Source organism: Branchiostoma belcheri, unplaced genomic scaffold (genome assembly GCF_001625305.1).
Source record: "Branchiostoma belcheri isolate BF01 breed outbred unplaced genomic scaffold, Haploidv18h27 scaffold4, whole genome shotgun sequence".
Lineage (NCBI taxonomy): Eukaryota > Metazoa > Chordata > Leptocardii > Amphioxiformes > Branchiostomatidae > Branchiostoma > Branchiostoma belcheri.
In genome coordinates this window covers 4,496,373-4,519,104 of record NW_017804020.1, presented here as the reverse complement: position 1 = coordinate 4,519,104, position 22,732 = coordinate 4,496,373, and the positions used below count along the sequence as shown (strand labels likewise).

Below are 22,732 nucleotides of genomic sequence, written 5' to 3'. Positions count from 1 at the left end.
CACCATTCTATCCTTAAGTATATGGAATTTCAAGGCATTTGCGTCATCAGACATTGCAAAAAAGTTATCCCAACAACCTATACTTTTTTTTTTCATTTTTCAGAAACATGAAGTAATATGCTATTTCAGCATATAAGCCGTTACTCTGACTTTTTTTCCAGGCAGCTCCGATGAAAAAAAAGTGTAAAAAAAGAATACTTTTCTGGTCCAAAATTTACATTTTACTACGCGGTTTTATCCCAATTAAAGAGGCAGCAGACGATACCCAAACTAGTATCGAAAGCCGGCTGGAAACAGCTGTTCACTGACATAATGTGATTTTCCGGCCTTCCTTTTTTTTTTTTCAATTCAATTCTTTATTTCATACCAACGTTGCAGACATACAAAAATATGTGTTGCCTGAATGGCATTGGTATTTACAGTAATAACAGCAAGATAAGTACATAACATATATTACACATATATACATACTATTAAAATATATACATTAAATCAACAGGGCATCCCAGATATGACACGTTTACACAGTCTGGTTGTATAGTCTGATAGACTGATGTAGGAACGAGTTCTGGAGTCTTTTTGTTCTGGCTGGGGGGAGTGGATATGGTGTTCTTGTTCCTAAGAGAGCGTCCAGTGGCGTTAGCTCTAGAGACAGGGACGAGGTCATGTAGGGGGTGGTCCTCCTGGAGCATCTGTCTAAAGAGTTTCACAGCGGCATCCTCGCGCCTCGACTGCAGGGTGGGTAGTTCGGGAACGTCACGCCTGCCAGCTCGGCTGATGATGCGGAGGGCTCGCCGTTGGACCCGCTCCATCGCACGCTCCTGTTCCTTGCTACATCCAACAAGTAGGACATGTCCATACTCTTGGCGGAACTACATGTAGCCCTCCGGCCTGAGGGTGTCCGTCGCATACAACAATCGTAAAAGAAACTCCAGTCCGAGATCTTCAGACGTGTTTCTTCCGTAACACCATGGTTATTACCATGGTAACACCGGTCATGCGTACTCTAGAAGATGGTGCACGGCAGTCCCTGGTCAGAATCAAGGTCTCGCTGGCCGTCCAACTTCACCACGCCGAAAAACACTACAAACACAAGGTTTTTTTTATCAATTCAAAACCTATTTGAAAATCTACAACGATCGCCGAGCTATGGGGAGCCAAACCTAGCGTGACAACCTCGCAGATCCGGCGATTTACTGCGCACTATTTGGAACTCCGACCCGGAACAAGGCTCCACGTCAACAAGACGGTAAAACTAGTACGGATCTTGTTCATGTACATCTGGTGCATTTTGCATTCACAGAAAGTTAGTGAATGTACGTATGACGTAGGATGACATAGTATTTTGAAGATTGGGGATGAAAAACTATTATGCAAAGTACACAGAACTGTTAGATAGCGGCACAGTGTGTGGTCGCCAGCGGTATCATCATATATCATATAGGTCGCTCAACAGGGCAGTTACAATCCTCAAATAGAACTGATTTATCTTTCAACTTCAGAACAGCAGATTTCTTAGACGTACAGTCTAGACTATAAGACGTATATTCAAGCATTGCTGAGAAACATGGCGGCCCTGTTTCCAATTACCAAGGAGCTTTAGATTCAGTTACCTACAACAACACGACTTTTCTTCGCGCATGTATCGTATGTCAACACCTGTTGAGAGACAAAATCTTTAAAAATTTAAATACTTTTAAGAGACAAAATTGTAGCATGAGCAAATCATTCGGAAGGGACGTTTCATCTGGCAGGTTTTCCAGTATTATTGGATAATTTGACGAACCATGGTTCTAGAGGGCTTTTGTGTGTTTTTTGGCATCGTTCCAGCCAGACTACTGGTATATTTTTCAGACGTTAGTGTGTTTACACCACAGGTGTCGCCATTCGATACATAGAGCAGACCTGTTATCGTGGACAAACAGGCATCTCCGTTATGGGCAAAATCATTAACATTTGTCAACAGATATTTGAGATGATTTAGTTGTCTTTCTGTAGTGTTGTTGCTGAACAAGAAGAGGAAGACCCGAAACTGTTGTATTTCTTTCTTGTTCTTACAAATCGTTTACTTTAATCCCCCACAGTAGTCCTATTCCGATTCATAAGTGTTCTTCTGGAGGACCGTATCGCCCGTTCCAAGGCTCACCATGTCCCTACGTGCCGTCAACACGTAAGTGCAGCTCCCTCTCCACACTGTGGGTTTGTGGTATTTGCTAAACCGATCAGGGGGGAACGGAGCGAAAATCGCAAAAATCAGACCAACGCGACCAAGAGTAAAAAATTATTTTCCTACCGTTTTATTGATGTGAAGGATCTTGATTTATCATGTAATGAATCGAGCAAATGTTACTTACATGTACTTGTAAGGCAGGGAAATAATTGAATGTGTAACGTTTTGCCACAACAAGAAAGCAGAGAGTATCTTTTCTCAGCAATCAACTTGATTTTTGTTCGTTTCAGGAGTATGTTGATGCCCCAAGCATTGCAAAACGCCATGACCGATGCAATGAGTACGGTTGACGACGTGAAGTTGTCTAAGCTGTCTTCTATCATGCGTGTTACCTTGGATAAGGCAAGAGATAAGCGTCAAAAGGCGAAGCCAAAACCGCCACAACCGGTACCGGTACTGGTACCTTGTGACTGTGCGTGGTCTTGGCTGATGGGACCTCATATGCACCTACAGTATGTATTCACGGGCGGCCGACCTCAGCCTGAGGGTGCACGACCACCACCCAAGGTATCCTACTTCCGGACCCTTCTAAATGAACTGAAACTTGTTTCTGAGGTCGGGGAACTTGTTTTCAATGTCTACGAGTTCGCGTTTGATTTCGTTGAGTGGGTGCTCATTAAGTATCTCGCAGAAAATCCTGAGAAACAGATCGCTATCAAGAAGGCCTGTCCAGTTGAATGGGCAAAGATTGACTCTAAGCTAACTTTTGTAAAGGAGAAGATGGAGAGCATTGACCAGAAGTTTGAAGAAGCCATGGAAATAGTGGAAATGGCTGTAAACTTGGACAACGACTCAGAAACAGAAAGGGCTCTGCAGAGGTACAAGTCAATCCAGAGCGACATTCATCCCGTGTTTGACACTTGCATCGAATGTTTGAAGAAAGCAGAAGGCGTGCTTGAAACTCTGAATCATAAAATCGAAGAGATGAGGAAGAGTTACAAGGATAGAGCGACAAAAATCACGTTATTCGCGTCAATAGCTGCTGGTGTCGCCGGCTGCCGGCTAGAGGGTATGCGGGAAAAGATCAGTATTGCTGCCCTTGCGCTGGTTGCCTCCTTAGGTTGTATTGGATTCGCAGTCCGCCAGCGCAACGAGTTAGGCAACGACCTGACATATTATAACACCAAAATGAACCTTATCATGGAAATCGACCTCAGAAGAAGAAAATTGGCAGATGGTCCCCCTTCCAAGCATTAAGATGATTTTTGTGTTTCCTGAAATGGCAAAAATCTCAAACTGAACCTGAGTATATCGAAAGGATACAGTCATTTATGTGTCAAGTAATACAAAATAAATCATGTACTTGTAACTGGATAAATTTTCTGAAGAGTCAGACGTTTCAGACGGTAACCACTACCAAGGTAGGGGTATCCCCAGTCACATGTGCACATCAGCAACCATGGTCTCACGACCTTCTACAGACCAAGGTTAGTCGTGAGCAAGGCCATCTATGGTTGGGAGTTGGACTGCGATGTTCCCAACTAGTCTTTAATTGTCGACAATCATGTGTATCATAACTTAGTGATAAACAGTAATATTGTTAGGTTAGGAGGTGTGTAGCGCTTTTGACCTTGCTTTGCCGTATTAGCAACATTTGGGTGAATATTGCAGAATTGGGATAATGTATTAGATGAGTGTATTTCTTACTACCTGCCTAAGTGCCCAGGCCAGGTACTGGCCCCTTGCTCCCCTCCGTCAGGTTCCTCCAACCAGTTCTTACTACACATAGATGAAAAGTAGACAAATTAGTGTTTTTCGTTTTGCTAAAGGAATTTACATTCGATGGTAGTATAGACATAATGACACGACGAGGGTGGTTTGATAAAAGTATTAAGCCATTTTATTTCTTTCGACTTAATAAAAAAAGTATTGATTAAATAAGACTTCGGCTGATACTTCATCATTGTCTTGATAATTGTTCGATTATGTGGTTCCCAATAGCAAGCGTACCCTGCTCATAGTAGCGTTAGTAATAGTGAAACAAGCCTCAGTAAACTCTACGTTCTCCCGTACCGAACCGTCTGAAGGTATGAGCTGGTCCGTCATCACTGAAGTCTGTTTCTACTTAACTTTCGCATGTCACCTACGTTTCCATGGTGACGGTTCCGACATTGACCAGCGGCACCGGTGTTAAGTCTTTGCAAACTCTAGATTCTTAGCGACTCCCTCACCAAACCGTCTGAAGGTCCCAGCTGGTCTTTAATCATCTGCAGTCTGTTCCTACTGAACTTGTAATGTTCCTCGTTCATGTACGTCTCCACGGTGACGTTCCTGACGTTGATACGCGGTACCGTCCGCCGGCTGATCTTCCTCAGCAGCCGCTCGTTCACCAGGGTTCTCTGGAACATCCTACGGAGGTAACCCTGCCGGTACTGTTCCCATAGCGACGTGAGTGACGTCATGCTGCGGCTCAGGACCACGAAGACGACGCTTGAGGCGGAGTGGGGAGACACGCGGACCACCTCCACGCCAAGCTCCTGCAAGTAGGCCACCGCTTCTTTAAGACGGACGTCTCTCTGCGTAGGAAATAAGACGGTGTATGATAGACTAGTACACACTCCTACAAATGAACACATTCACCTCTTGCAAAGCCACGCGATTATCCTTCTAGGTGACGTTATTATGGCGACGTTATTATCTTGGTCACCTGAACGTCTATACTATATAACTATATATATAATTGTGACTGTGCATGATGTACAAAATGACTAATAAACTGACTAATAAACCAGAAAAGAACAAGAATTAAACAGTCATGCCTTCAAATATCAGAGTTATCAACCAAGAATTGAGGTGTTCAAAAACTCAGTCACAGTTGGGACATCATCACTAGAAAGCTTTAAACAACTTATGCAATTAAATGTGCAAAGATTGAGTGTAACAAGTCGTACGGTGTGATATAGCTAGCTGCCGCAGCGCCGAAGGGCGGTTATACCGGCTATACAGATACAGACACAGATAATACTATATGTTAATTGCCAACAGCTCAACCCCCACCTGCCATCGTGCCATCTCCCCCAGTGCGGCGTTCGCGACGTCCAGAAAAGGTTTGATGTGCGGCACGACGGAAGTGACGTAGACGTGCACCCCCAGCACCGGACACAGGTTGTCTGTGTCCCTCCCCAGCCCCGAGATCTCTGACGTCACTCCCGCGCTGGCCAGGGCATGGCTCTGATCCTCCATCTCCAGGCCTGGAAGACAATCTGTATGTTAGGTTCTTAGAACACAAACAACCTAGCTCGACTACTTCGGAAGTCTCACAACATATATCGCCTGGGCATTCAGTCTCATTGGATAAAGTAAGCATCCTGGACAAAGAACCGGACTCTTTTGCACGAGGGGTTAAAGAGTCCATCTACTTCAGGGCATTACAAGCATCCCTCAACAGAGACGGGGGGCGCCACAGACTTTCTGCAAAAAATATCAGATCCAATGCGGCCAATGTCTATATTTCAGCTCCTATATTTTGCCCAACTTTTGAAATCTGTTGAGTCACGACAGACGAATACGAGAGCTCTCACCTGGCGGCAGTTTGGTTCTTTCCCGGGACGACACTTTGACGTTCTCTAAGACGTAACACAGCGTGTCCCTCAGACTGGTGGTGCGGATGTCATCCCGGTCCACCTGGACCCTCCCCAGGGATATAGTGATCGACCCCCCGTCATGCTCCAGCTGTAAGGTGGCTTTCATCTTCCGCCCGTTACTGGCTTCACCTGCAAGAGGGTAGATAGAAAGAATAACCGTCTTGTTGATATCATTGTTAGACAGAAATTTGAACTAGAAGAATGCAAAATTATTGATATACTATTTAATCTCAGGCTTTTCTTGAAATATTTCGGCCCTGACTTCACTCAAGTTAGCCTTGCAGTAAAAACTGAGAGACTGAAACGATATGTCTTGTACCAAGCAATAGTGCTCTATAACAAATGTCAAAAATGATTCCACCCGTAATTTTTAGATATATATGTATAATTTGATTTCTGTACTTTCAAAATTGTACGTTTGAAAATGATGTCATCATAACTAAATGTTTCTCTAATGTTTTTAATCCTCCGTGAAATTTTGATATTGTATTGTAAATTAGCGATAATTAAGCTTTTTCGTGAGTCTGTCAATGCTAATAAAGTTTTCTTATATCTTATGTCAAAATGATAAAGTACATACCGCCGTCCTCTTCAGTATCCTGGTCCGGTTGGTTCGGCTCCTCCTCCTCATGAGGTAAGGGACTTTCCGTTTTTTTATGTTTCTTCCTCGGGCTGGGCAGGGGCGGGTCCTCATCATCGATCTCGTCTATCTGGTCTGAGATGAATAGATAGGGAATTTTAGACTTTCCTCATTAGTTCTGGAAATTAATTCCTCATGTACATATTTTAATCTGATACATCTGTGTACTAAGAACGACAACAGTAAGTAAGGGTGGGTCTATAGTGACCTGCCAACATAGACAAGATATAGTACACCTGCCCACATAGAAAAGATTTTAAAGGTCTTCTAGGTGCTCTTCTAGGGTAGTATTTGAGCCTGATATGGGATTGGAGAAAATTAAAAGTCAATCATCCACCACAAATTTATTTCACACGATTCACCTGCTACATCCGGGCACTTCATCCTGACCAGCACCTCCTTCAGTTCTTCCTTCAGCTCGTAGATGTCAGTGCGCAGGCGCCGCCAGCGGACCAGCGCGTTCAGCACCTTGTCCTGGACCTGTCTGCAGAAGCGTGAAACGGCCGTTGTGACTTTCTTAAAGACGTATTATGCGAGATTATGGGTCTCGTAATACTCTAATGTATGAGCCTAAAATCAATTATTATTCAATAGCAGCTGGGGAGCAAGAAAAGCCATTTTGTTTGAGCCCAAAACTAGCTAACAGCTACATCGATCTGCACAGTACCTTATTCGAGGTTTGTGGCAGTCTTGATTATTCTTATTAGTTGGTAAGATAAGGTAATGAATGTTAACAGGTAAGAGTGGTCAGCGTTAGCTCTAGGTTTGTGAACAGTGGATGGATTTTAAGGTTAGGTATATAATCAACCTTACCTGTTTTCCCGTTTGCAGTACTCCAGATCCTCTCTAGGCAGCCTGAGTTCCCGCGGCAGGGACGTCCAGCTGTTGTGGAAACGGGCCGAGACGGCGGACGCCACAACCTTAAAACTCGCCGTTAGACCTATCATGAGCCCCTTCCCCTCAAGCACGTCGGCCAGGTATCCCTGCCAGGAACCGCCCTTCCGTAGCGCCTCCGAGAGCGCTTTGAAGGCGTCATCGCCCTTCCGGCTGATGGTGTCTAGTAGTGCGCTGGGGTGGAATGGATGGATGGATGAATGAATGAATGAACGAAGGAACGGATGAAAGGATGGATGAATAAATGAATTGTCTCCAGACTAATATCACAGACAAAGTAAAGGTTCTAGTACGCAGCATTTGCACTAAAATGGTAGCCAGTTGTTTTCTTTTCACTGACGTTCCTGGCTTATACGCTTACCCGGCTTATTGGTGCACTAAGGATTTGCATTTCATTTTTGAGACGTCTAGCGGTTTTCGTTCAAACTACAGCCCACCTGTTAATGTCGATGTCTGTCTCCTTGTTGTTACAGATGACGTGGACGTCCCGCCGGCTCAGCGCTTTCTTCGCGACCAGCGCGTCGAACAGCTGGGAGGGGCTGCGGGTGGCGATGTACTGCAGCAGGGTGGGCCGGTTCACGTCCAGCCGCACCGCGTTACCTTCGGACAGGGGCACTGGGGAAAATAAACAAACAAATAAACAACCGAGTAAACAAAAACATGATGTAACGATGTAACGATATGCACTGGTACACTTCCAGCCTAACCGCGCTACCTTCAGGTGCAGGGAAAACAGTAAAACAAATGCTACATCATATTGCTAAGGCTGTCCGACTAGCCACAGGCTGCTGCAAAGGGCCATGGCAGTCTAAGTGACAAGGACAGTTTCTGGATCTATTGTTTTGATACTCACGAACGAAATCGTCTGGAGTGTACACGTCGCAAACCGCACAACTGAGTTCCCTACAGTTCGCTTTACTCCACATGGTTTTCTACAAAGCGCCTCGCTTCCTTGTTGTATCTTCTTCGCCTCTCGCTAGCGTCTGTTCCCGTTGTACTGGCTGTAGGAAGATGACCCCTTTTCACAACTGGGCAAAACACGTCCGTGTAGACCGCTGTATTTTCACAACAAGTGTTGTGTGAAAGATCCGACACTACGTCTGGACAGTTGAGAGTGACATCCCGGCTGATGTTAGTCACCCAAGCTGCACGCTACTGGAATTGGCTGTTCGTCCTCGGCCTCGCATGCCAGCGTTCAACGTGCACATACTGTTCCAAATCGCCGTTAAAAGTTCTAGTACGTATAGAGAGAGTGACTTGTGCTCCAGAAATTTTCAGGTCACATCATCAGGTATGCATGTAATCAAAGAAGTCGCGTTTTGCAGTAGCGGATCATACCGCTATCCAATGGAGTGCCGCACACTCAAATGTATCTAAAGGGCTCCTATTGCCACAGGAAACTTTTGAATAATTTAAGGAAAGGACACTTCTGCGCATTCACGCGTACTTCAAAGGCCGTCTGAATGATGTGAAAGTGGGGAACACGAGGCCGCGTTTCCCATTGATTGGGCTGAAGTTCCGGCAATGCCAGTTCCAAGCACGTATTCATATTCAAACGGTCAGCTTAATTTTGCTCTCTTCAAAGTTCGAGCCGGTATCCAGTGTTTTAAAGTCAAACATCTCTGTAACTAAAGATGTTTCAGAAACAGCGAGGTAATCAGGGGTGCTACGGTAGATTTTATTCTTTGCCTGTACTGCTTTGCTAAACTATTATCAAACTGACATGTGTTATGTATGTTCTCTCTCCCCTCTCTATGAATACATAGTTGAAACTTGCAGCTTTTGTTCCGGTTTTCTCTCCCCGTGTAAGCTGTCTCGGCCATATCTGATGGCCCGTTCACGGGTCGGTAGCAGTGCACACAGGCGGGGTTCCAGTTCAGCTCCCCCCGAAGACCTCACGAGGGCGATACGGTTACGCTAATCTCCAAGCAGATGTATGGGACTGGCACGTTTTGTTGCTCTTTCTGTGCGTCTACGTCTTTCCTATTAATGTACATTTGGTTTGTTTCACCTCTTTCTACTTAAGGAAAAACAAGTATCAGTAGAGAGAGACGTAGAGACACAGTAAAGTCCACAACAGACCCACAAAACAACTCCCGACCGATACATCTGCTTGGAGATTACGGTTACACCCAAATAGGACGCAAAGTCACGGTAGAGCAGGCGGCTATGGGCTCTCCAGGGCGGCAGCCTATCACATGTCTGACATGCACCAGCGAGCGGAGAAGGGCTACTTGTGACAACTCTGTTCATGGCATAGCAACTAAACATTATATACACTAAAAACTCCTCTCTTCTTTTTGTGTATTTATATGTATATGTTTACGTTTAACTGATAGGTTACGTGGCATTGCGTAGTAACGATACTAGACTTGCAACAAAAAGCAAGAAAACCCCAAACAGAAGTAACCAAAAGGTGTAATTATTTGTGACATGCCTAGTTATGGCGTAACAATCCAACATATACGTTAAATCAAGTCCTCAATCTGTTCATATTTTACCTGTTATTGTGAATTCTGGAATGTTCTTGCAAAATTTTTGCGTTGAAAAACAAGTCTTATTCTTCAATAATGGTTCGAGAAACCAAGTTCTGTATAATGTCCTTGGTGAAACCTATAATTACGCAAATTCCGAAGCCATGTGTTTAGGATTTACAAAGTAAACGTGCAAAGCCCAAAGTAATGTGTCCAAAGCCGCCGCCATATGCTCCCAGGGTCAGGTTTAAAGCCCTGTTAAAAGATTCGTGCGGCGGAACAATAAACTGTACAATCCAAACAGGTGTTTGCTTCCAAAATAAACCATTTCATGTCCAACAGCTGCGTAATCTCTTGTAAGATTGTTTGCTGATTTCTGGCCCGTTTTGTCCAATATTTAGGGCAAAATACAACCTAATTGTGGTTAATCGATGTGTAAATATAAGTACAAGCCGAAAACAAAACCCCAAGTTCACATACACTTATTCACAAAGCAAACGGGTTAGAAATGATAAAGATTCTCAACCTTTTTGCAACGATACCAACTTAACCACCTTTTCAACCATGTATGGTGGCCATAATGTCAATGATATAGTTTGCGTAAATGTGTGTCCAACACATGAGACGGGCAATTTACTACAAAGCGCTATTTGTCTATCAAATATAAGCTGTTTTTCGAGGCCTTCTCGTCAAGTGAGCCTGCACATGTACGTTCAAGTTCACAATATAACGCCAAGCAGGTGGCCACCAAGACATCTTCACTTACTTTGTCGTCTTCATCGACGTCTTCAAGTTAGAAAACGCTCCTTCACATAAATCTCGTGATGACGGACACCCTTAACCCTGTAGTTTGTACCATCAACAGTTCCCGGCCACTCGACCCAGCCAGCCGACATGTGATCGCCCGCCGCACAAGGGCCCGTTGCTACCCACGTTGCTAGGGCGGCATTGTGTCGTCTGACCCGGGGGCCAGTCAGAAAGTGATGTTTGCCTCCTCGGGCGGGCCAGAATTACATACAGGCGGACAAAGAGAAGTTGTACAGACAACGCGTCCTTACCTATAGTATAACCACACGTGGACAAGAGGGACTTTCTCTGGTATTTACAGCCAGCCAGCCAGCCAGCCATGCAGCCAGCCAGCCAGCCAGCCAGCCAGCCAGCCAGCCAGCCAGCCAGCCAGCCAGCCATGCAGCCAGCCAGCCAGCCAGCCAACCAGCCAACCGACCATGATCCATGATACAGAATCGTTTCATTAATAAAGAGACTCAGAGAGTATGGCAGGTTTCTAAATTGAAAAATAAAATATACTATATAGTATTGGAATTTGTATTTTCTATAAATTCGTAATGATTAGATCCAATATCCAGACTTGTATTGTTCCACTCAACCGCTAGGCGGGCTGGTTCCCTCTGCGGACAAGTCTCAGGTCACGCGAGCGCGAAAAGTTCTGCAACTCACTTGTTAACCGCAAGGAGTATTTCAACGCCATGTTGTAACTTCGACACTACATATGCGCATGGCTACTTCTGTTTCTATCGTAGGTAGGTATGTTATATCTTATCACAGTGATGCTGTTATATATGGTTAACGGGATGACTATGAAGGTTTTTCGTAAGTTTTATTTGTTTGCTTGCTTATCGATAGGTCTTGGTCTATTAAGAAAAATCCAGTCCAGTTTTGGACCCCTTGCAATTTTGTTTCAAATGGCAGATAATAAACATGCACATTTCACAGGGAAAACTATGCTGGCTAAAGTAAATTAATGAAGATTTTGTCTTCAATTGTCAATGCGCCCTTCACGATATGGTGTCTTTTACACCCCGAAGTTCTACAAAAGTCTTTCATTGTTCATTGTAGACAACAAGGGCTATACTGTTACAGTATACTATACAGCTTGACACAGGAATCATGTACATGATGTACATGAACATCATATATCTTGATTGTCTTATATTGAAAATGATGGGTCTTAGATTCTTAACCGAGTACGGTAGATAGGAATATCTCATTTGTTGCTGTACTCGCTATGGCGACAGGGACGCAGTAAAATGTGTTTTGGCAATACGCCTGACTCAATGCCTTGGTATGAAGATTTCTTGGGTGTCTCTAAGAAAATAAACCACTTCCTTTAACTTGAGGTATTGCAAGCCATCATAAAAATATCCCCTCTCCCATGCTTTCCATACGGCAATGATCGGAGCAGCCTATGATTGGTTGTTGCCCCTAGCGACCATATGCCCCGCCCACACCTGATGAACCGCCGATGAAAAACATCAACACTTGGCCACAACTGATCCATGTCATATTATCCCCCCGCCTGGCGGGCTCAGTATGCCCGCGCGTGTTTATGTTGACGTGATCTGTACATCGACACTCCCGCCAGGTGACTCGCGCCTTTGTTCTCCCCCGCCCAGGTGCGAGGGGAACACCTCGTCGCGCCGACACATCCCGTCTCTAAGGCGCACAGCCCTGGTACCCTCCCCTACACATGTTTACCGCCTTCACCAACCAAAGTCAGACCGCTGCTGAGGAAAAAGGGCGATGTTTAGTAAAGTTTAACGCTGTGGGTTGTCCATAGACCCCCTGGTTACTGAGAGAGCGGGACTCAGAGAGTGCTCACAAACGCCCCCTGTCTCCAACAAGTGTCGGACAACGGCAGAACACCTGTACTCTGTGTAAACATCACCTGCGGTGTTTAGAACCTAGCCGTGGTGACGGGCGCGGAGCTGGGACGTGTGTGACTACAGAAGTGTAGAACACACCAGCGACAATGTCCAGAAAACGGAGGAATATCCCCATCAGAGGTAAACCTTGCTTTATTGTGATTCTTCTAGCGTAGTTTGTTTGTACTCTGTATTGGGTAACCTTTAACAATCGGCGTTCACATCAAGGCATGCTGTTTAAAATCATAACAAATACTTTCCTTTCCTCTCTGACTGGTTTTAACGTGCCTTACGACCAACGTCGCTATACACGGCCTGTTTTATAGGAAAATGACATTATTGTATCAAGACCATTTCCTGTGCTGGCTCTATCGTTCCCCATTGATACACCTATTACTCCAAACGAAAAACGCGTCGCTGCTTTATAACCAAACTCTTAAACTCTTAAGGCCCAGTCAACTTATTTATCTCGTACAGGTATCCTTTAGCCTTGGATCTCGACACTATTGTGCCAATGCAAGAATCTCTTCGACGATATCCGTATTTTCCTACAAATATTGGTCTTGGTGTTGAATATTTTATGCCCTCACACAGCTGTACTGAGGAGTGCATTGACACCGAAGTCTGTCTTTGTTCTTGTCGTGTTGAATCCGACTTGCGAACAATGACGCTCCGACTGGGCCGGATTCTTGGTCCCTATTCTGTCAACCTCAATATTTCATACCAAGGACACTATATTTCATGTCCTTGTCATCAGTAACTAACGAAAAAACAATGTGCGGTACGTATACTGGAGAAATATATTACATTTGCAAACTCTTCGAATCCCCAAAGGTCAATTGCAATGAAACACACAGAATGTGAAGTAGTAATAATGCCGAGTCTATCTGGTTTTTCTTCGTAGACTTTTTTTCGGAAGCAATGGCTAATGAATAGCTTCAGCTTTTCATAGCTTAACAGTAAGACAGGCTGGCTTTCTTAAGACAACGTTGCCAAGAGACGGGTCTTTCTCCTAGCCCTACGGTGTTGTTGGAACAGATTTGTAACGACCGACATGTCATCAGTACAAAGAGTATGACCGATCCTGACTCGCAGTTCGTGTTATAGGGTTAGAAAAAACAACAGGGAGCGGTCCACTTGCGTATTGCGTCATCACGGGTGCGACGATTTGCCTACGTGAAAACGTGCTAATGTCAAATATGATACATATGCGACCCAGAATATTGGATCAGTAAGATGTGTATAATATATGATACTGATAATCCACCTCCTACTACCCTATGGTGAGGCCAGCTCACTGCACGTTTTAAACGAGTAGCAATGGTTTGTAAAGCCTCTAACTTTTAGGTAGATCATATGCATTATCATAGTAGATTTGTTGCGATATCTTGCTGGCGATATCGCAACGTTTCAAAACCAGTTCGCAAAACCAGTATAAACTTAAACTTAAACATTTACTCATAAACAGGTGTCGAGTCCTATAACACAGACAAAACGTTGTCGCTAGTGTTCTATTTTCTCCGCCTGGATTCGACCCACCGACCCTTCGATCCCAGAGCGGGATTACTGACCACTAGACACGTCACTGTGCCTAGACTATTCCGTGTAGCCGTCCTGTGGACACATCAACACGGACAGTTGCTCAGGCGACGTTCTGAGATTACCGAACTGACAGATTCGGGTCGGAGGTGAAATATTATCACGTGAGATGGACAGGACGACAAAGAGAACCCGGGTGTCAACAGAGCTGTCCTGGTCACACACAACAACAGATACCTGAATTTAACACCAACCATTGTTACAAACCATGTTATCTTCGGTTTGATACAGAAACGCAAACAGTGACGAATTCTACCGCTAAAAATAGGACAGTTGTTGTTTATAGGTACATGCATATATGTATCTAATATCTGTGGGACTGAGGGATGATGTAGTGTTGTGAATCTGTAGTCTCACTCTGTCTTAGTAGTTCCTTTTACGTCAATAAACACGGAAAACGACAATACTAAATCACTACATCTTAAACAGGCAACAGCTAACAATATCTCGGTGGTAACATCAGAACTGTAAATCATATACATGTATCTTATGTCGTGCAACTATCAACTGGTCATGGTTAGTCTAGAAAATTCCACTGATTCTGAATTTTTGAATGATATCGATTCTTTATATGATTATAACTAACTATTACGATAATTATACGTATATCTATATAACTATATGATAAACATATAAGATGGACAAACATTATCGTCATTATGAAGATACCATGGTGTAGACGTACTTGCTCAAGTACTTCAGATGACATGATAACATATTTTACATCTTGCACATCAACATATACGACTTTCAAACATAGTGCTTTAAAAAGAATCAATGCTATTCTATTGCACTACACGTGAAAGGTAACAAACACGTCCTTTAATCCTTCCCCCACCCCAGGCCTGTACACGCTGCCGTCCGACCCTCTGACGTTAGAACAGAAGCTGCTGTTCCACCGGTACAGGAGAGAGCTGGTCACCGAGCTGTTCACGGCGCCGCCCTCACGGCTGTTCCACTATCTCATCGGCAAGGGCGCGCTCACTTTGCCTGACGTGCGCGTCATCAAGGCCGACAAGGTTTGTTTGTCTGTTTGTTTATTTATTTATTTGTTTGTTGTATTACCTAGCTCTTCGTAGCGTCGCTCTCCCGCTTTAGGCTAGGTGATTTTATGCAGACCGATTTTCATTCGAACGAAGCTATGAGGAAGGAGGTAAGGGTAGTACAAAATATATAAAAAAGATATCACGCACGATTAAAGTCCCAAAAAATCTATAACAGATAGTGGTATCGTTTGGCCTCACGAATCATGATCCTGATCTTGGTCCTGGTACTAACTGTGGTCCTGGCCGTGGTACCAAGTGGGGTCCTGGCCGTGGTAAAGTGTGGTCCTGACCGTGGTACTAAGTGTGGTCCTGGCCATGGTACTGACTGTGGTCCTAGCCGTGGTCCTAACTGTGGTCCTGGCCGTGGTACTAACTGTGGTCCTGACCGTTTGCTCTATCCATGGTCCTGGCCGTGGTCCTGACCGTGTTGCGCATTGCGTTGTTGACTATCAGGTGAAGGAGACAGCCGTGAACAAGGCCTTCCTGAAGCGGATAGCTGCCAAGGGTGAGCGGGGGTACCTGGCGTTCTGCGACGGGCTGAGGTCCCGGCACGGCGCCTGGCAGGGGTACCTGGCCGAGCTGCTGGAGGGACATGTCATGTCTTTGGTGGGAGATGGTACGTAGGTTTGTTTGTTTATTTATAAGACGGGCTGATACCATGGTACGACACATGGCAGGAATGATGCTATCGCTATACCGATGTCCATCACTATTATCCAGACTTGTGATTTTATAATGTTAGTCGATATAAAAACTTTGAACCGCACAAAAAACCAGATCCTGGGTTGTTGTTGGAGCTTCTTTAAGGTTTCGTGCAAAAGTTAGGTTTATGTCATTTCTGGCACTTATTTCCTAATAACACATTTCCATGAAACAAATTATAGATCAGACATCGAGTCATATCGAAGAATATCTCAGATCCGGAGATGTTTGATTAAAAAGAGCTGAAACACTTCATGAAACATAATTCCTGATCAGAGTGAAGACTCCAACATGTTTACTGCGTCAGAACTCCGGAGGGCCGCCACCAGACCCGGGAATGTTTGTACTTTACCCAATCCCTACAAAAGCGCGATGTTGACTCACAGCACAGACGTAATTCCCGCCCTTTGTGAGTCCGCGGGTTCACGTTACAGAACACAGAGTCTTCGTTACACGAACCTGTCACGCTCGGGCGCCACTACAAACAACTCTCTCACTTAACAAACAAACAAGAAAGGAAAGAAACAATATCAGTGTTTATGAGCGATACTCTGAGCCATTTTGTCAATCCTTGTGCAATCAATCTAATTTGGAAAGGATGAAATTTCTGACCCAATAACCAAGCAATAACAGTCTTTGTGAATTCTAAAAGTCAACGAACGGAACAATGTTAGCACAATATGTTCTCATCCTATGGCGATCTATGTTACAGATTTCCTTCAGTTGTTGAAGGTGGTTTCCCTCAACATCGTCCAATACCTGCCACAAGGATGGACGCGATTGGTCAGGCTTCTCAACATTACGCCAAGGGAGTTGGAGACGTGCAAGCGCCAGAACAAGTTGCGGACACACCAGGTACTGCACCAATACCCGCATATGACAACATGAACATAGACCATGATGATGGTCAACCTGTGCATTACGACTGCCTTATAACATAACGCAGTGATCCATGACTAATCATAAGACATGTATAAATGACATAAGCGTTTTATGTCTGTCAATGTAATTCGCAGCCATACCGCTAAAATCTAATGCTGTCGCTGAGCGTAATCTGTGCATTCTTGATCATACTCCGACCAGGTCCTTTATTTATTTACTTACAATGTATTTGTTTATTTACTGTTCCCAGGTGCTTCACGCGCTGATGTTGTGGGTTGGGGCGCGCGTGGACCAGGACGATCTCATCAAACAGCTGCTGTCTGCGCTGAAGAGAATACACTGTGCCAAAGTCGCCGGTAAGCATAGACTTTAGTTGGATTCAAAATTAGCTTGACACTTCATCCATTTTTTTGGTGGTGCGGACCTCACATTAATACATGTATATAGAATTACACACGAAGCAGACTGAACACAAACGGAACCCTGTGTTTTAGCTGCGAACACGAATAACGGTCCGACCACAATACTCCTGCAGGAGGTATACCTCCTTCACGGAGTAATAAACATCTCCATCCTTCCCCCCAGACCTGGTGCAGAGCCTGTACAGTGACCTGAAGCAGAAGTACCAGGATGAGGAGGAGGCAGAGCGGGTCATCAGGCAGCTGGAGGAGGACCGGGAGCTGGACCAGGACCTGGGCTACAAGGGGGAGGGGGGCGAGCCGCTCAGGGTGGGGGAGGGGGAGATCCAGCCGTGCGTGAGGTACAGCTACAACTCCACTTACTTCAGCTCGAGAGGTAAGAACACAGATGTCTTCGTCTTCTCCTTACTACATAAAATCGCGAGGAAACGAGTTGGAACATTTGCAGGCAAAGGCATGATATTTTAGCTCGCCATCCTTTACTTGAAAGGGTTATCTTTTCACACAATGTCACCTGTCACCACCTTCTAGTGGAACATATGAAGCACTGCAGCATTTTATCATTGTATTGATCATATCCAAAATTAAAAAAAAAACACTTGATAATCCATGATAAACATCTGGGTATTTGATCAAGCTATCCTCAGACGGAATTTTGATTTTTGTCCTTACTGGCCTTTAAAACTTTGGGATTTCAAGTTTCCAGTGTCACAAGACTTTTATGACTTCTGTTTTAATCATCACAGGTGCGAATCCTACCAGGGACTTACAAGAAAGTCGGAGAAACCGGCGGGAAAAGTTAAGAACGATCGAGGCGGCGACGCACGCTGAGGAGATGGGGAAGATGTTGTACCGGCCGGAGTCGGGGAAGCTGAGCGACCGGCGCTCTTCGGACGGAGACAGCGGGCTGGGCCGGGAACGAGACAGCTCCCGTGCCTCCAGTTCCGCGCGCTCGATCAGAGACGGGGCGGAGTCTCGCGCCTCCACATCCGAGGGTCGGATTTCCAGCCCGACCGGCTCCGACCCCGTGGTCAGCAACAACAGTTCGCCGGCCAGGATCAGCCCGGAGGCCGTGTCGCTGTTAAAGCTGGGAAACATTCAGGAGCAGGAGGAGGACGAACACGAGGAAAAACTGGCACTGAATATGGGTGCATAGGACAGTAAATAAAGGAAGAGCCTAGATCATACAATAGAATAGATATAGAATTTAAAAGAATTTTAGTAACGTATAACATAGTCTCGAGCTCGTTTGGGTTTTCGATAGCAGTAATGTACGTATACTTGTAAATGAATGTCATATCAGTGATAGTATGATAGCGTTGTTGCATTTCTTAAACTTTTTTACCGTCTTTGGCCATGACAGATTCAGTTGTGACAACGTTGTTACCTCTTAATGTCTTATTATGTGGTGCATGTATAAGTAGGATAAATTGTTGTACATATGCAGAAATTAACCTTGTATATTCATCGAATGCAAACACATTTGGCAAAATTCTTTTCCTCACACTCTTTAATTGTCTGTTATTATTGTATCGGAATACCAGCTGCACGATTATGGAAAGTAGTAGCGCCGCTTACGTGGAGCCCATTTTAAATAATTTCTTAATCACTGTACATAAATTACCCACTGCATATTATTATCTTGTACCTTGAACAATATTTCATGCAAGATTAAGAATAAAGAATCAAACAAACCATGAGTCTCGCACTTAGAATTGCTTAAGTATGAAAAAAACTTTCCACATGAAGCTACTACTTTTTTGTGTTGTAAAATCACGTCACCTTAACTTAATGTACTAGGAGACAAAGCTCAATCGAAAACTTAGTGAAGAGGACAGGATAAGACGTAAAATGAACTGGAAACAAATTGTTTGCTGCACTAACTTTTTAAACACAAGATCTCGTTGACTAGATATTTGAAGTCATTTTTAACATGGGTTTGAGATGCTCGTATTTGATTGGATACTAAGCATGACACATAAATGGACGCCTCCTACTATTGGACATCGCACATGACAGTTGGAACCATTAGGCCGGCGTCAGCAGTGTGCTGGCCGCTGATTGGATGTTGAAGGCGATGATTGGCACCTGCTTGGCCACCTCCCTCCAGGCTGGCACCGGGTCTTCGGACCGCTCCGCGTCGAAGATGGTGTCGGACAGGGCAGGGAAGGGGTCCGACGCGTACTTGTTGTGTTTACTGGGCGCCATCAGAGTATGTCTGTAAACAACAACAACAAACAGTGTCAACACACAAGTAATCAAAGAACAAAGGGGGAGCAGTTTTCCCTACGAAGGTCACAGTTGATAGGTCACAGAGTGATATACAGATATGAAGGCCACAGAGTGATATACAGACGGACTGCCCAACTAACCGGAATCTATTACACTTTAAAGACCAAAAATTTAGTTGGGTAACGTTATTCATGGAAAAAAACACATCCATGGTCTTGGCGACTATTCACCTGTAGAAGGGTCTTCCCGGCAGGCCTAGCGGGTCGATGAAGGCGCGTTCCAGCTGCATCAGCTGATCATTGTACATGCGCACTTCGAACGGGCTGAGAGAGGTGGGCAAGGAAGAAAAAAATGATGCGTCATCGATTAACAGTTTACATCTAGCAAAGTGATTTGGAAGAACTGGGATCTTTTACAAAATGTTGGCGACTGTCATGTCAGCAAAAAAACCAGTCAGTCTTGTTGGAATGTTTTTTTTTAAACGAGTTCAATATTAAAACCGTTTCGGTAGATTATAAATCTCAGGGTAAATACTATACTTGTTCCTGTCGCTATCCCGCAGCCGTGTGTGGAAGGCCTGGGCAGCGTCTGTGAAGTTTTGGATGGCCGAGTCCAGAGAGTCTGGAATATCAATTCAAAAAACAACGTCAACTTATTGAAAACAATGAAGACATTCATAGCCCATTTTGCCCACACTGGGCTAAATACAGGTCACAACAAAATGTGGACAAAGTTGATAAATACAACATTGAATAAATTCAACTGATCATTGTTTTGCCTTATAAGTTTGGCCTCTGTGCGTGTTTACGTACTTACCCAATGAAATGTCATGATTGACCAGATCTGCTCCATACTCTGCCTGCAGGTCAGTGCGCATGACATGCAGGTAATTAGCATATTCCTCCAGGTCAAAGGGCAGGATGACGGGGTCAGCGAACCCCCGGACCAGGTCAGCGGCCAGCTGGGCGATCCCGCGGTTAAACTTGAACCCAGGGTCAATGATGTCTGCCTGTAGATGGAAAGTCTCGTACCCAGTGTGGTACAGGGGGTAGTTGGACACACCGAGTGCCTACAGAGGATACAATTTTCATGTCAACCTTAAAAACGTAATTTCATGTAAATTCTTTTATCCACGAACACAGAAAAGGGTAACGTTATGAGTAGATGTTTAAAGCTTTACACGATCTTACATAGATATCTGTGATTTTTTTATCGATCTATGGTGCTGGCAAAAGAAACAAGTTAATTGTAAGAAATATCTAACATTGGATTCATCATTTGAATTCATTTTTGTTTCACCAGTGTTTCTATGGTACTAAACTTTGACCCTTAAACGTTATTCGTTCAGTGAGACTCACGGGGTCAAAGGTGAAGCTGAGGTCAATGCAGGATATCCCGACCCGGTGCACGAAGCCGGCGAAGTCACTGCCCGATCCCAGGAGACTTATTCTGGGTGGAACAGAGTCAGAAATTTACTGTAACATCACCTGCGCAACCGAATATTTCGTAGGTGGTTCAGAAAATTTGAATACTTCAATAGTATGTCTTGTTGCCTTTTAAATCACGCTTTTATATTGAGATTTTATTCCAGTTAGAAAGTCAAGGGTACCCAAGTCCAATTTTGGTCTCTGAACAGTCTCAGGGACCGTTATCTGGTGGAAAGGGGACCTCAATCATACTGATGTTACAGTAACAACTCGTTAGCAAGTTATTGGGATCTATTGTGTTGAAAGTACGATACTATTAAAATTAGCCTGAGAAAAAATTAGCAAGAGTACCTGGGCTGTGTGTTTTCATCGTTCGGGTCTATAGGACTGCGCTTGCGCCAAACGTCGTACATCGTGGTGCCTTCTGTGACGGTTTCCGGCCACGGCAGCTGGAGAACAAGAATGATGGGTAATCATTCACACTGAACGACAGGAGTTTTTTTCCTAGAACTTCATTGACAGCAGTCATCACGTCTGATACAACAGTAAATGAGGAACGGTGAAAATTGGTGGACAAAATTCAAGATCTTGGAGGCTGATTTCTTCGGAAGTGCAACTCATTAACCATCTTGAAATAGAGACGGGGGGGGGGGGAGGTAGGAAGACAGAAAATGATACAGTAAAGGAATTCATCGAAAACCATTGACAAAAGGCAGAACATAAAGAGATAATTCACCCGTTTGGTGGCTTCTCTGACCTCCTGCCGGGCTGACGGGGATATCCTGGGGCGTAGTGTGTAGGTTGCTGTGGAGGGAAATAAACCGGCAAAATGGAGATCATCAATTTTAAAGTCAATGCCGACCTGTACCTAACACCATGTTTCAATACTTTACTCAATAACATGTATATCCGTGGCAGCACAGCTTTTTACCGAGATCGAAAGAAATGCAGCTCTATCTCCTACTTCTGTATTTTATATGTTTATATGACGTCACTTAGGACAATGACATAACTCACCCCTGACTGCTGTGTCGATGTTGATGTAGACGACAGCCCTCTCCGCCAGGTTTCTGTGGAACTCCTTAAATTTATCAACACATCAAGCCCGGTTTAGTGAAGGGAATGCGAAATGATGAAATGCCTAATCACTAGAATCGGCAAACGCGTGATGTGAAACGTATGATGGAAAGAGAAGTCTAAAGAGATACTGTATCTGTGAAGTGTAGACACCTAAGGCCTCACTATACATGTACGATAATACAGGAATGTGTAAAAGTCACGACGATGAGACGAGATATTTTAGAAGTCTTGAGAGATGTTATATATCTGTCAAGTGTAGAAACCTCGCGGGTCTAGGTCTAGGTACCTCGACATACTCCATGGATCCATGTATCCCATACTCCTCACCGTCCCAGGTACAGAACACCAGCGATCTCCGCGGTCTCCAGCCTGAAGGAAACAAGGCAGGCAGATATCATAGCAGACCTCACATTCGTCTTACGTATTTTGGGCCACAGAATTGTGGCCAGAACAGCGGACGACACAATCGTGGCTTGTCTTCAATTTGATGGAGAATGTGAAAAGGCCCGAATACCTAATCCCCAGCTTACTTTAGTGTTAAATTTGTGGTTCATGTCCGTAAACTAAAATCGCGTTGCCGTAACTCACCCCGTTTGACCATCTGCATGAAGGCCCGGGTGACCTCCACCATGACGGCGGTGCCGCTGGTCGGGTCCACCGCTCCCAGAGTCCAGGAGTCCCGGTGGTTCCCCATGATCACGTAACGGTCTAGAGAAACATAACAGGAGGAAAGGAAAAAAAAGTAGATTATACGCATATATTTTAATTCAATTTTAGCCATCTCGTAAGATGATGGCAGAGCCCTAGATAGTCATAATTTCTGGTTGCTGGTGGCATCTTTGAAGATGATGGCAAAAGAA

At 44.5% G+C, this 22,732-nt stretch overlaps 4 protein-coding genes and 1 pseudogene across 4 annotated transcripts in view; 2 read left to right on the top strand and 3 right to left on the bottom strand.

The window, feature by feature from the left end:
* The window catches only part of LOC109476943, a 3,244-nt gene extending 2,391 nt beyond the window's left edge, over positions 1-853 (bottom strand). The window contains exon 1 of the mRNA XM_019777961.1: positions 727-853. Within this exon, the coding sequence (XP_019633520.1) occupies positions 727-853 (127 nt within the window). The remainder of the gene's footprint in view (positions 1-726) is intronic.
* A 1,228-nt stretch (positions 854-2,081) lies between these two features.
* On the top strand, positions 2,082-3,578 carry LOC109477087. The gene is made up of 2 exons (XM_019778127.1): positions 2,082-2,170; positions 2,461-3,578. The coding sequence occupies exons 1-2, from the start codon at positions 2,148-2,150 to the stop codon at positions 3,425-3,427; spliced, it is 990 nt and encodes a 329-aa protein (XP_019633686.1). The 5' UTR covers positions 2,082-2,147; the 3' UTR covers positions 3,428-3,578.
* A 630-nt stretch (positions 3,579-4,208) lies between these two features.
* On the bottom strand, positions 4,209-8,275 carry LOC109476942. The gene is made up of 8 exons (XM_019777960.1): positions 8,202-8,275; positions 7,786-7,963; positions 7,268-7,522; positions 6,817-6,938; positions 6,395-6,529; positions 5,752-5,943; positions 5,228-5,421; positions 4,209-4,746 (listed from the first exon to the last, which is right to left on the bottom strand). The coding sequence occupies exons 1-8, from the start codon at positions 8,272-8,274 to the stop codon at positions 4,378-4,380; spliced, it is 1,518 nt and encodes a 505-aa protein (XP_019633519.1). The 5' UTR covers position 8,275; the 3' UTR covers positions 4,209-4,377.
* Positions 8,276-12,116: 3,841 nt separating this feature from the next.
* LOC109477426 lies at positions 12,117-18,483 on the top strand. Its single transcript, XM_019778692.1, has 7 exons — positions 12,117-12,626; positions 14,928-15,103; positions 15,584-15,746; positions 16,545-16,687; positions 16,965-17,070; positions 17,300-17,509; positions 17,880-18,483. Exons 1-7 carry the CDS (start codon positions 12,593-12,595, stop codon positions 18,287-18,289), a joined length of 1,242 nt encoding a protein of 413 aa, XP_019634251.1. The 5' UTR covers positions 12,117-12,592; the 3' UTR covers positions 18,290-18,483.
* A 142-nt stretch (positions 18,484-18,625) lies between these two features.
* Positions 18,626-22,732, bottom strand: part of LOC109477428 — a 9,948-nt pseudogene continuing 5,841 nt past the window's right edge.

Coding starts and splice junctions, on each gene's coding strand:
- LOC109477426 (XM_019778692.1), top strand. CDS start 12,593: ATGTCCAGAAAACGGAGGAATATCCCCATCAGAG. Junction 12,627..14,927: donor GAGGAATATCCCCATCAGAG/GTAAACCTTGCT, acceptor CCCCCACCCCAG/GCCTGTACACGCTGCCGTCC. Junction 15,747..16,544: donor CATGTCTTTGGTGGGAGATG/GTACGTAGGTTT, acceptor TCTATGTTACAG/ATTTCCTTCAGTTGTTGAAG.
- LOC109476942 (XM_019777960.1), bottom strand. CDS start 8,274: ATGTGGAGTAAAGCGAACTGTAGGGAACTCAGTTGTGCGGTTTGCGAC. Junction 7,523..7,785: donor ACAGACATCGACATTAACAG/GTGGGCTGTAGT, acceptor ATTCCACCCCAG/CGCACTACTAGACACCATCA. Junction 6,530..6,816: donor GAAGTGCCCGGATGTAGCAG/GTGAATCGTGTG, acceptor TATTCATCTCAG/ACCAGATAGACGAGATCGAT.
- LOC109477087 (XM_019778127.1), top strand. CDS start 2,148: ATGTCCCTACGTGCCGTCAACAC. Junction 2,171..2,460: donor TCCCTACGTGCCGTCAACAC/GTAAGTGCAGCT, acceptor TGTTCGTTTCAG/GAGTATGTTGATGCCCCAAG.